This window comes from Lontra canadensis, unplaced genomic scaffold (assembly GCF_010015895.1).
Source record: "Lontra canadensis isolate GAN:19392208 unplaced genomic scaffold, GSC_riverotter_1.0 scaffold3, whole genome shotgun sequence".
NCBI classification, from domain to species: Eukaryota; Metazoa; Chordata; class Mammalia; order Carnivora; family Mustelidae; genus Lontra; species Lontra canadensis.
Genome location: NW_022630997.1, coordinates 22,742,087 through 22,756,106, shown reverse-complemented (window position 1 = coordinate 22,756,106; position 14,020 = coordinate 22,742,087). Strand labels below are relative to the sequence as shown.

General features: G+C 39.7%; 1 protein-coding gene across 3 annotated transcripts in view; it reads left to right on the top strand.

Moving 5' to 3' along the window:
- PLCE1 (phospholipase C epsilon 1) overlaps positions 1 to 14,020 on the top strand; it is a 311,110-nt gene that overhangs the window by 30,455 nt on the left and 266,635 nt on the right. For all 3 annotated transcript variants that reach the window (XM_032836099.1, XM_032836091.1, XM_032836082.1), the window contains exon 2: positions 7,800 to 9,335. In XM_032836099.1, coding sequence (XP_032691990.1) covers positions 8,154 to 9,335 — 1,182 coding nt within the window. In that variant the 5' untranslated portion in view covers positions 7,800 to 8,153. The remainder of the gene's footprint in view (positions 1 to 7,799; positions 9,336 to 14,020) is intronic.

The window sequence follows — 14,020 nt, the reverse complement described above, 5'->3', positions numbered from 1 at the left end:
GACTGTTTACAGTGAGGATTTCCTTTCTTTGTGAGTTTGACAATTGAGAATTAACCTGTAATGAACAAGCTTTTTTTTGTGATCCTCTATTTTACTATATGGCAACCTTATCAATGTATTAGTTCAAAAATAGTTGCATAACTTTGGCATCTACCTATACGTTAATTCCTGATGTTTAATATACACAGAGTATAAAGATTAAGGTGTCTCTGGGTTTTCTGGGTCACCAGTCTAGCCTCCCAGACTTTGAAACTTTTCTGATAAAGGGAGTGGAAGTCATGAAGGGTTAAGTCTGTGGGGTCTTGGAAAATGACCCACATTAGTGCACCAGTGCCTTTGGGGAATGTTTTAAAAGCTTTGTTTCTTTGTAAGTTATGGAGTTTCCATCATAATGTTCAGAGAAAAGAGGTCAGGAGGGAGTGGAGCAGCAGACATTCAGTGGAGAAGAGTGATGACTTACTCATCTTGTAGGGTTCGGGTGTGGGTGTGCCTGTAGTAGGGAGAAAGGGAGGAAGAGCTGCGCAGGCAAAATATTTTCTTTAATCTCTTTGCAGAGTGGGCTTTGTGGAGGAGAATGCATAAGTAAATAACTGTCGTATGGTTGTTTATCTGTCATATACACGATACTACAAGTGAGTCTATAAAATCCTTGAAGTTTGAAGGTGAAATAGAAATATTACATCCCATTACCAGCTTTAACAGTTGCCCTAGTATTTCTCTTCATCATGGTGAAATTACTGAACAGCTTTCACTTTCTTTAATTGGATTAAATGTTCTCCTAAGAACTTCAGATGAATTCATAGTTATGCATTGTATTTTCCTACTTCTTTATCTTTCTTTACTCTATTCCTTTTACCCAAGGTCTCTTTTTTGGTTACGGATAAGAGTAATTGCTACCTCTCCGTAAAGTTCCAAGTTAAATCCCCCACCCTCAGAGCTTTACTGATTTCCTGGTCTATAACTACCTTGCTTCTGAACTTGAAATGTAACAGGTGCTTAGTAAATAATTGATAGTTGGGTCGCCTGGGTGGCTCAGTGGGTTAAAGCCTCTGCCTTCAGCTCAGGTCATGATCCCAGGGTCCTGGGATCGAGCCCCACATCAGGCTCTCTGCTCCTCAGGGAGCCTGCTTCCTCCTCTCTCTCTCTGCCTGCCTCTCTGCCTACTTGTGATCTCTGTCTATCAAATAAGTAAATAAAATCTTTACAAAAAATAAGTAAATAAATTAATTGATAGTTATCTTATAGTTTTTGTTGTTCTTGTTGTTAAATCCCACCTCCTTCTGACATTTACAATCATAAAAAACAATGTGCTTGTATTTAATACTTTTCTCATTTAATTGTTCTTTATGACACAAAAGATTTCATCTAGCCCAGAAACATAAAAGTAGAGACATACTGTAAATTAGTGAATATAATTTTCCTTCCAATGCAGGAATTCTCTCTCTACGTCTTCTTTGTTATATTATATCTCTACTTTTCAATAAGCCATTCAAATACTCTGAGCATCATAAAATGGGGGTGATAACGGTATTCACCTTTATTAGTTAGGAAAAGGTTTGGATGTGAGTGACAGAAAACCTAAAATAGTGGTGGCTTAAAAAACATAAATTTTTCTTTTTCTTTCCCCCAAATCCAGGAAACAAGCACCCAGGCTTCTTATTTCTTTACTATGAAAGGTGTCCATTCTTATATTTACCTCATGGTCTAATATGGCTGCTTCAGCTCCAGTCATCATGTCTTCCCTCCAGTCAGCAGGAAGGAGAAAGAGGGAAGAGAAAGGCACATGCTTTCTGTTCAAAGACACTTCCCAGAAATAGCAAACCACTTCTGTTTATTTCTAATTAGTAATAACTTAGTGACATGAGTACATCTAGCTAATAGTAAGGCCAATAGAGGGATGGCCATGTGCTTGGCTAAAATTTAGAGGTTCTATTACTGAGAAAAACGAGAACAGATTTTTGGGAACAATTAGTAGTTTCTGCTACTGATAATGTTATTATAAAAATTAAATGAGGTATTATGTACACTGTGCTTAGAACATGTCTGACGTATGATACACACTCAATAAGTAGTTATGAGCCATTATTTTTATAATTAACCATTATAGACTGTATTCATTCACTCTAATATTTGTTCAACACCTATCAAACACCTGCTCTGCTAAACACTGTGCCTCTCTCTATTTAAATCCCTCTATCAACAATGAGAAGACCGCCATCCAAGATAGCTTCTCCTTTGTTAAACAGATCTACAAGTTAGAGAATACTCTATCACAGTAAGCCAAAGCATACCTCCCCAGTAATTCATTTGTTTTGTCCCTGATCCTACCTTTTGAAACAATATGTAACCAGACTATTTCCTCATCTCAGTTCTTCAAATATATGAAGATGGCTATTAAGCCTTCCACTTAGTTTTCTGGCTCTAACCAGGCATTTTATTGACTCATTTGTCTAGCACACATTTTGGCAAACTTTTATATAAAGCGCTAGATGGTGAATATTTCTGGCTTTGCGGGCTATATGGTTTCTGTCACAGTTTCTCAAATCTATCATTGTAATGCAAAAGCAACCATATACATTACATAAATGAATGGTCATGGCTGTGTTCCAATAAGATTTTATTTACAAAAACAGCAGGTCAGATTTGGACTTCTGTCTGTAGCTTGCCAGCCCCTGATTTAGCCCATGGAAATTTGTCTATAAGGCTATTTGTAACTTACATTTCTCTCTCTTGAAGATAAAAACTTACTCTATGTCACTCCTGATTCTTCTTAAACCTTTCATTTCTTTTTCTTGTCTTACTACTTTGGCTAGGATTTCTAGCACACCTGGCATCATCTCTATAGCCATACTTTATGGCCAATCATTTCTCTAAACCTATTACCCATCCCAATTCATCTCTAGTTTGGAAATACTACTTTGACAAATTCCTTCTTATTTTGCCATATTCTTAACCACATATCCTTTGATCTCTCTCAGACTGGTCCTTCTCTAGGCTTCCCTATAAACCACATTAAGAAAAGAAGAATCTTTTTCTCCATCTTTTTCTTCTTCAGAACTTTTAGACTGTGATCTTTATTCAGTGCTTCAGGTTTTCTTCAGCCAACTGTCTAATGCTAGCTATAACTTTAACCTAACCCATCTTCCCTCATAGATGACCTAGGGCTAACCAAGAGGAGGTAGGTAGAAAATTAATGTTTATTAATTGACATATAAATTATGTGTTTCATTCTAATGTTACAGAAATAGGAAGTATAATTTGGAATTGATCATATAACCAGCTCATGGTCATGCAGCTGGGATTCAGGGAGTCAGTCCCAGTTATAGAATTGAAATTTAAATTTGAGTGAACCTGGTGAGTGGAATGGGGGCATCGTGCCAAAGTAAATTCAACACTATGTCACCAACAGAGCTGCTGAACTTTACAGGGCATAGAATAACAAATATTTGCCCCAGACTTTTGGTTTCCAAAGCATTTTTTAAAAAACATTTTATTTATTTGAGAGAGAGAGAGAGATAGAGAGAGCAAGATCAGGGGAGAGAGGGAGAAGCAGGCTCCCCAACATGGGGCTCAATCCCAAGGTCCTGGGATCATTATCCAAGAGCTGAAGGTAGATGCTCAAATGACTGAGCCAACCAGGTGTCCTCCAAAGCATTTTCTCCACAGTCTGATGGAATAGCCAGTTTTATTTCTGTCTTACGTGTGAGGAAATCAAACCAAACCCAGCATGGTTAAAATATTTGCATGAAGTACTAGGGGCCTATGTCTTATTGTTTTTCTCCGTGAGAATCCACATTTGCTCTTTTCTGAAAAGGACACCCCGCCTCTCTATCTTGCTAATTCCTTCTTATCTTCCAAAAATTCAGCTTGATCACCATCTTTTCCAGGAAACCCTCCCTGCATTCACCCCTGCCTTGTCCCCACTATCTGATTTACATGTTCTTTCTCTGTGTTAACCCACATTATAAGCCTATTTACACTTTACCTTACGTGATGATTTATTAGTTTATAAAGAAATCAGGGGCAAATTCCTGCCTCATTTAGTATTGTATTCAATAAGAATTTTTTGAATAAAAGAATGACCTGAGATGGAGTCTTTAGTCCTTGGTCCTGATTATAGCTGGAGGCAAAACAAAGATCTCAGCCTTCCAGAGACAAACTCAAATAAAAGAGGATCCTCCCAGAAACCATGGAACCCATCAGCTAACAGACATCGGGAATTCAAACCCATGAGGTTTCAAACTAGGTAGTAAGAAAGCAGCATACTATGGTGAAGAGCATAGATTCTGGAGTCAGGTTTCTTGGGTTTGAATTCTGACTCCACCATTTTCCAGCAGTGTGATCTTTGGCAAGTGACTTAGCTTCTCTGTGCTTTGATTTCTAATCTGTCAAATATGGATAACAATAGAACTGATCTGTATTAGTTCTCTCTTGCTGTGTAACAAATTACCTCAAAACAGTGTCTCAAAACAATAAACATTTATCTCACATTTTCTGTGGTTCAGAATTTTGGGAGCTGAGTGGTTTTGGTTCAGGTTTGTTCATGAGGTTCGAATCAATAGGTAGACATGTAGACCATGGCTGCAATCATGTGAAGGCTTGACGTGTTGGAGGATCCCTTTCCAAGATGGCTCACACCAGTGGCTATTGGCAGGATGCCTCAGTTCTTGTCACATGGAACTTTGCTTATGACATGGCAACTGATTTCCCCCAGAGCAAAGAAGGGGAAGAGCAAGGAAGAAACCCTAATGATTTTATGACCTTTTATGATCTATTCTCAGAAGTCATAAACTGTAACTTCCAACATATACTGTATGTTGGAAGGATGTCACTAAGTACAGCCCACATGCAAGGGGAAGGCAGTTAGGCTCCAGCTTTTGAAAGGAGGAGTATCAAAGAATTTGAGGACATACTTTAAAACCATCATGCTATCTTGTAGGGTTGAGTGAGAATTACATGAGATAATAATTTCCAAGTGCTTAGAACAGAAGTTAAACAGCACTTGCCTTGAATTACCTTTCTCCCATAGGTGAGAAAGGACACATTAACAGTCAATCTGAAGGCTTTGGCTTTAAAAGTTACCCTAAAAAATAGACCAAAGATAATGAAATCAAGTTAGTGCCATAAGCCATTAAAATTATCTATATAGTTCTGTGGGGCGCCTGGGTGGCTCAGTGGATTAAAGCCTCTGCCTTCAGCTCAGGTCATGATCCCAGTGTCCTGGGATCGAGCCCTGCATCAGGCTCTCTGCTCAGCGGGGAGCCTGCTTCCTCCCCTCTCTCTGCCTTTCTGCCTACTTGTGCTCTCTGTGTGTCAAATAAATAAATAAAATCTTTAAAAAAATTATATAGTTCTTGACATGAAAAGGTATTCATGAATTGAATTTGTAAAAAAATTAAAAAGCAGATGTAAATCAAGAAGTACAGCATGATTAGGTGCTTGTGTAATTATATACATGTATCTCTGTGTGTTGGTGCATAGGGAGCCTCCTGGAAGGAGTTTCCTCAAAGTATTAATAGTGATTATCTCTGGATAGTGGGATTTATGTTAAGTTGAAATTTTTTTCTGTGTTTTTCTGCATTGTTTGAATTGTTTTACACTGAGCATATCTTTCCAAAATATAATAGAGGCATTTTTCCAAAGAAAATAAGAAAGAAACCAAGTTAGAAGGAGAATGTGAAAGGTTTGTGGGCTGATTAACTCCCTGGGAAGTATCTGATTGATAGGGTGTCCTCTAATTTTTCAAGGTAATTGTGAAGACTGCATGTGCTGGGAGCAGGTGAGAGTTTGTGATTGCACTTGAGGGTTACATACATAAGGGAAGAGGAGTTGCTACTTCTTTGGGACAAGAGGAAAAGGAAAAAGCAAGGGGAAGAGGGACACCTATGTGGCAAAGGGCAAAGATAGGTCACACCTGCTGTTGACAGCAGAACATGAATGCTCATCAGTTGTCTTGGAAAGGACAGCTATAACTACAAAGGAATGGTATACTTGTGATGGGCACCTATGGTCTCACAGTGCCTTGTATATCCTTGATGATTACACTTGCCCTACTGGGTTGAAATTTGTTCAATTCTTCCTCTCAATGGACTGGCAAGCAGGCCGTGGATATCTAGCCCATTACACAGTTCCCAACATAGAACAGGGTTTAGTAATTTGGAGAATAAAGATAAGCTGAATTATTTTTTAATAGTGCTTTTCATAAATTGAACATTTTTATGTCCACTAATATTCACCTGAATAATTTCTTATTCAAATAAAACAGAGGGAGGGATGCCTGGATGGCTCAGTTGGCTAAGCATCTTCTTCAGCTCAGGTCATGATCTCAGGGTTCTGGGATCAAGCCCCACATCGGGCTCCTTGCTCAGCAGCCTTGCTCAGAAGCCTGCTGCTTCCTCCTGCTTTACTCTCTCTCTCACACAAATAAGTAAATAAAATCTTAAAAAAAATTTAAAAATAAAACAGAGGGAGTACACACACAGAGTTCCATTTACCACATCTGTTCTTTGTTCATCTTTTCCCTTTTTTGCCTTTAGATTATTTGAAATTTTTTTATGATTCTAATATTTTGACTTATCACCTATATCTTTTCTTAAAGTGGTTGCTTTGGGACTTAGGGTATATGTCTTTAACTTATGACAGCCCGTGTTTGAGTGATATCATACCAATTCATGTAGAAAAAATCTTGTAACAGTATACTTCCATTTCTCTTCTCTTGACCTTGTGTTTTTATTGTCATATATTTTTCTTCTGCATTTGTTAGAAACCCCATAATACATTGCTATTACTTTTGTTTCAAAAGATCAACTATCTTAAGTGATTTACAATAAGAAAATTTGTATTTACCCACATATTTAACATTTTAAATACTCTCTTCTTTTGCATCGATCGAGATTTCTATCTAGTATCATTTTCCTTCTGCCTAAAGGACTTCCTTTACCATTTCTTATATGCAAGTTTGCTGGTGATGAGTTCTTTCAGCTCTTGTGTGTCTAGAAAGTTTTTATTTTATTTTTGTTTTCAAAAGGTATTTTTGTTGGGCATAGAATTCTAAGTTGGCAGTATTTTTTCTTTCTTTTTTCTTTTAAAGTACTAAAAGAAAGTACTTTAGAACTTTAAAGATTTAACTGCACTCTCATTTGGCTTGTATTGCTTCTTATTTTATTTTATTTGTTCATCATGTAAGTGTATTCTTTAATCCCTGTCCCCTATTTCACCCACCCCCCCACCCACCTCCTCATGGCTTGCATTGTTCCTCATGAGAAGGCTGCTAACATTCTTATCTTTGTTCTTCTCCACTTAATTTGTCTTCTTTCTCCAATTTTTGTGACCTTACTGAACTCTCAACTTTGTTTTTTCTTTAAATCAGCACTCTGTTGGGCTCAACCTGAGTTCCACTTTCCTCTCCTATAGCTAAAAGCTCTCAAGCTACAAGCTAGGGCATTTATAGGGCTCACCTCATTTGTTTGTTTTTCCTTATTTCAGGAATCACTATTCTGTATTACCTGTTGTTTGATATCTAAAAACCATTATTTCATATTTTTTTCTGATTTTTGTCAGTTGTTTAAAGTGGGGGGATAATTCTGGTCTCTGTTATTACTCCACTTTGGCTGGAAACAGAATTTCTGAAATATTAAATCAGAAAAATAAATACCTAAAACATTGACAGTAGCTATCAACTGCAAAACTTCTTCCTCAAAATTGGTTCATATTTTGCATTAGCTTAGAATTATTACAAGGTTCATTTCAAAAATTTTATTTAGTGCCACAGTGTTTGACATCATGTCTTTTTCTTTCAGGAAACATTCAAACTGGAATTTTAAATCATTAGTAAGTCAGTGATGGATCAGAATTTGCAGAATGTAATCCCGAGTAAAAATCTCCAAAAGAATTACTTCAAATAATAGAGGAAAGAAAGTTGAACTGCCACCTAAAACCCTGGTCTAGAAAAACATTGCAGACGTCAGAAAGTAATAACTGGGGAAATTTATTTGGCTCTTAATGAATCTGAATCAAAAAAATTGTCACACTGTTTCTCAGAGGACTTCTGTATCTGAGAAATAATATTTTAATAATAAGTTGTTTTATAAAAATCTTGACATGATCACCAGAGAGGAGAAACAGTAATAGCTAAAACCTGTGTATGTGTGAAGATGACGTCAGAAGAAATGGCAGCTTCTGTTCTCACACCTGTAACTCAGAGAAAAGTGACATCCACTCCATCGGCTATAGATGAAAGTAGTGAAAAGGTCTCAGACATCAGTGTTCTGAAGGCACATAGCATCAGGCAGAGTGGGCAGACTTCTACCACTGCACAGATGAACAAGCTTAAAGAAGAACCTTCTGGAAGCAACTTGCCCAAGATTCTCTCAATAGCAAGGGAGAAAATAGTGAGTGATGAGAACAGCAATGAAAAGTGCTGGACAGAAAGCACACCAGTTTCTGTGGAAAACCTTAACATTAACCAAAACGACATACTGACAAAGAGCCAGTGTTATGACACGTGCGATTCTGTCATGGAGGAAGACCCATATTTGGAAACTGGAGTCCCATCCTCACTGGAAAGAAAGGTGTTCCCTGGAATTCAACTGGAAATTGATGGACCTCCCATGGACATTAGTCCCTTAGGAAGTCAGTCGGCCATCATAGGGACTGGCCAGGCACACCCTGATGGCAACACAGCAGCATTTCACTTTCACTATGAAGTTGACAGAAGAGTGTCAGATACTTTCTGTACCCTGTCAGGCAACTTGATTTTAGATGATTGTGGAAACTGTGTACCACTGCCTGATGTTGGTGGGGAGCAAAAGAAAAATTATGAGGCATATACTTGTAAACTTATGGAATTGGCTGAAAACTGTGATAATAAGAATGGGCAGCTGCAGTGTGATCATTGTGACACCTTGGATGACAAATACTTATGCTTTGAAGGTTCTTGCCGAAGGGCCAGTGTGCTATGTTCAAGTGACAGCCTTTGCAGGGAGGACTTGACTAACAGTCCCCCTGCCAAGACTTTTCTGAGCCATTTTGAGGACTTCCCTGATAACTGTGAAGATGTAGAAGAAGATTTTTTTAAGAGCAAAAAGGAGAGGTCCACTTTGTTAGTGAGGAGATTTTGTAAAAATGACAGGGAAGTAAAGAAATCTGTGTATACCGGGACAAGGGCAATCATGAGGACTCTGCCTTCTGGTCACATTGGGCTGGAAGCTTACAGTTACATCGATCAGAAGAGAAGTGGTCTTTTATTGCCCTGTGGGAGAGTTCTGGAACAGCTGTCAGTGGTGGCGATTAGGCAGGATGGAAGCCAGTGCCTATCAGAAGCCCAGTGGTATCGGGTAAGAGTTAAAGTTTCTTTTTGACCACTTCTTTAAACTTGATCTTTGAAAAATCCAATTTTCCATTGTTTTAATTCATGGAAAGTGTTAAGTTCTGTCCAACTGTGATTCTTAGGGGAAGTGTTTTGTAGTTAACTAGAAACTAGTAGACCTTATAGATACTCCAATCAGTAGCTGTTAAGATTGAGTTAACTTTGCAACGATTTAAGTATATATGTAAAATACACATATATATGTCATCAGGAGTGCAGAAATTAGGGAGACTCCCAGGTTACTGTATGTAGGATTATAACACAGACTTCTGATAGTGGGAAAGCAGCTCCACTGACTGATTACCTAGTCATGTCCTTTGGAGGTAGATGCTTATGTCTTCCTTCTGACATGTTTTTAGGTTGCAGGACCTAAAAGAACTTAAAATCTGGTTTCCTCCATTTTCCAACCAATGTTCCCAGTGTCTTCCCTTTTCGCCTTTTTTGTGCCATGGACCCCTTTGGCAATTTGGTGAAGTCTGTGGACTCAGAATAATGCTTTTAAATGCATCAAATGACATGCAAAGTGTTATAAAGGACACAGATGATGTGGCCATATGTATACATACCAGGAAATTGTTTGAAATTACATTATATAGCAGGGTAGGTGCTTCTTTATTAACACATTAAACCGTGACATTCAGTGAGGTGATGACGACTGTAATTTCTAAGTGGTAAGGGATGTCAGTAAGGAATGGTTTCCCTGCGACTTTCCCAGTTTAGCCCTGCAAATCCCACATCCAGGGAAACCTCTCAGTCCCTGGCTGACCAGGGCAGTTGGTCACCCTAAATATAAATATTCTTTTAGGGTTTTGACCATGACCGTAATATATGGACATATCTGTGATTTCTATCAGTGACAAGATCACAGGTGCTGCTCCCAGTGCTGAGTCTTGTTTCCTATATTCATAATTGCAGGATGTGCCAAATGTCTAATTTTCACGTTCTAGTGTTTCCCAATTCCTTAAGACCTGGCCTTGTGAATAAATACCCAATCTAGAAAAACATGCCTTTTACTGAAACATAACTGGTGTATTTTTAATATCATCATCATCAGTCACAGGAGCTGATACTTACTGAGCATTTTACACATGCCAGACGTTGGGTCACATAATTTACATACTTGATTTCATGCAATCCTCTCAGCTACCCTCCAGTATTGGTATGATCATTAACTTCATTGTATTGCTAAGAAAACAGAGTCTCAGGGAAGTCATGTGCCTCGGCCAAGGTCACTTAACTGCTAAGTGGTAGAGCTAGGATTGAACAGAAGACTTCTGTTCATTGCGGTGTTCGTTGATTGAGTTGCCACACTCACTGATGCTTCTGCACTGGGCTGTGTTCAGTGTGGCAGTTCTAACCCTGGCTCTGTGTTAGAACCACAGTGTCCAGGTCCTACTCCAGACCTTCTGAATCAGAATCGATAGGGTCAGGCTCAACATGAATGTTTTTTCAGAGTTCCCCTGGTGACTCTATGGTTCTGTGGAGTTGAAAACCACTGTCCAGGAGCTTTAACTGAGCTCTTTGCTCTTTGGTCAGGACATTTAGGGAATATTTGCTCCGTCCTAAAGACCCTGACCCTACTTGGGCTCACAGGAGTGGCAGGGCTGAGCCAAAAGCCTGCCTGAAAAGGAACGACCCGCAGGCCCTTCTTTCTATGCATTCAACCTACCATTCACCCAGCAAGTCCCCAGATTTGTTTTTGCCACCTTACCTGATTCCTCATAAAACCCGAGTCACAAGAAAGGTGATATCAGCGACACATAGGCTCCCCAGCTCTTCTGACTGAATTTTGCCCATGTAGGGAGAAAGGAGCTCATCACAGTAATGTGTCTTTCCAATTAAAAATGCAGGGATTTAAAAAATTCATGCACACCTGAAATTGAATGTTAAGAATGCAACAGAGTCCATAGTCTCTCGTGGTTCACCTCCCCTTCCAATTTCCCCCAACTCTGTGGACTCTGAAAAACAATCTGAGGGGTTTGAAGCGGCAGGGGGTGGGAGGTTAGGGGATCCAGGTGGTGGGTATTGGAGAGGGCACGGATTGCATGGAGCACTGGATGTGGTGCAAAAACAAGGAATACTGTTATGCTGAAAAAAAAAATTAAAAAAAAAAAGAATGCAACAGAAATTTAAATGCTGCAAAGGGAATGGAAGTGGATTGGTTGAGAACTGTTATCATAGGCCACCGCCACCCACCCCCACACCCACTTACACAGGCATGAGGGTCATGTGTCTGCTGTATATAATTGCAGAATAGTTTCTGGCATGACCATACTCATTCCTCCAGTTTCTGGAGCCACTTCTCCTGGGAATGTCCACAGGTCCTTAGCTCCGGTCTGCCAGTCTGCCCCTTTCTGTTGGTCCGAGCCCAGAGATGGGTAATTATCAGTTGAAAAGGACCAAAGAGATGATGCGAATCATCTCCTCCCTTTTTAGTCTCTGAAGGCTGGGAGAGGTTGCCACACCTCAGTCAGAGTAAACTCCAAGAAGTCCTCTCTCCTGTCTGACTTGGTTTCCAGGAGGCTGTGGACATACTTACGAACGCTTAAGATGAAGCTGGGGAAAGGGCTGACTGTCTTGTCCTTTCTGAAGGGAGAGTTCTGAAAGGGAGAATCCTTTTTGAATAGTCAAACTATACCACAGCAGGAATGAGTCAGTATTTTCTCAAGTATAGTATTCTTTCACTATCTCAGTTTTTAGTTTAGAGTCTGGTAGAAATCCTTCTCAGAGTTGCACAGATGAATTATAGCCAACTTCCCCAACTCCTATTAGTGGCTTCCTTCACCTGAATAATGTGGACCTTGATGGAATGCTCCCATTCTTGATCATCTCACACATATCCATCCTGGTTCCCCAATCAGATTATAAGTTGATTAAGGGCAAGAAGTGGCCATACCTTTTATCTACTCTCCATGACGCAAGCCTAATGCCAAATATATAGAAAACAGGACAATGTCATCTTAGGAACATGGTCTCTGGAGTGAGTCCACCACTGCAAGTCCACCATTTGCTGCTGGTGTGATCTCCAGCAAGTTCTTTACCTCTTTGTTTCTAATCACCTTATATGTCAACTGGAGGTAATCATATTTTTAGGGGGTTAAATGAAATGACACTGTGAAGTCGACAGCATAGTATCTGGCAAGGAGTGGGAGCCACTGTTCTCACTCTGGCAATTTATTATATGCTTTCTCATGAACATGTCCCCACCTCCTTCTGCTCTTTGGAGACTCTCCCATAGGGGCAGTTTATTGTGCTGTGAATTTGAATGTCTGTCTCCCTGTCTATGATGTGGTAGCTTGTACAGTCCTTCCTGCACGTTTCAAGAATGTGTTGTGTGTCCAGTCATTTCCTCTGCCTCCCATTGAAATTTTTTTCTTGTATGCCTTCGTCAAAATGACCCAATTAATTTATGTTTGCACAGCTGTGCAGAGAATAATGGGAGACATTAATGAGGATTAATGCTTGCTTACTGGCTAACCATATTGGTATCCTCCTCCCTCTGCTTGTGAGAAATGAAAACCCTACTCCTTATCCAGTTTCAGCCACGCTCCTCCGGCTCTCCTGCTCTCCATTTATTGGCTTCACAAGATGGCATATTTTCGCAAGTGGCTGACATCTCTAGGTTGAAAGTTGGTTAAGGGTGTTTTTCCTTTTAAAAAATTCTCTCCCTGCCTGAATTTTGGGGGAGTTCAGGATACTTAGAGTTATTCTGAATATGAAAGACATGAAGTTTCTGCCTGTGCTGCAATCATTCATGTAACCTGAGTTCCGTGCGCCTTGAGGGTTGGAGCCTGGAGGAGGGGAGGGTGGCCGGGACAGACAGGCCACCAGCTCCCATAGCATCACTTCACTGATCTCCCTGCCGTGGTCCACAAGACAATTTACTGTATAACAATAGGTACAGCAAAATAGAAAACAATGAAGTTTTATTTTTTAAAAAAATCAGACTAGAAAAACTGTGAATTAGGAAGGAAAGCCAAACCAGCTCCTGTGTTGCTAGTTCTTATTCTTCTTTCTTCCTTCTAAAATGTATCTTCTTCATTTTTTTTCTACTCTTTAGCACAGAGAATTAAACTTCGGAGGCAATGAAAAATTTTTGAATGTTTAACATACATACCTTTGTCAGTATATATGTTGTTGAGTCCATATTTTCTCTGCTGTGTGTCAAGGCACCAACCAATAATAAATTCGTCTTCCCGGTTGTAACTTTTTAGGGATGATCATATATCCATTGGGCCCTGCTATCCAGTGTTATAACAGATGGCTGCTGAAGTAGCAAGATGTTTTATTTTCTCCTCCAGAAATTTGGTCTCCCTACAGGTTGGGTACAGTGTGGACCTTGAAAATAATTAAAATTTCACAGGTTGTGCAGGCTAAGCTAAACGTCTGGGCTTCATGGCATGCCAAGCCTCCTCTTCCATTACTAAGGGTTATGTCAAGTTCATGATATGGGTATGGGACGATGCTGGCCCCTTCCTGCTGAGCACAGTGAAAGGGAATCCAGCTCCCAGATGGACGGCCCCTGCACAGTTTAGTCACGTCTGGTGCATCAGTGGAAAATGTGACAGGCTGTCAGAGGCTGACTCTGTGATGATTGGACAACTTTCCTGTATTAGCTATATCGGGGCAGTTTAGGATACATTACCTCCACAT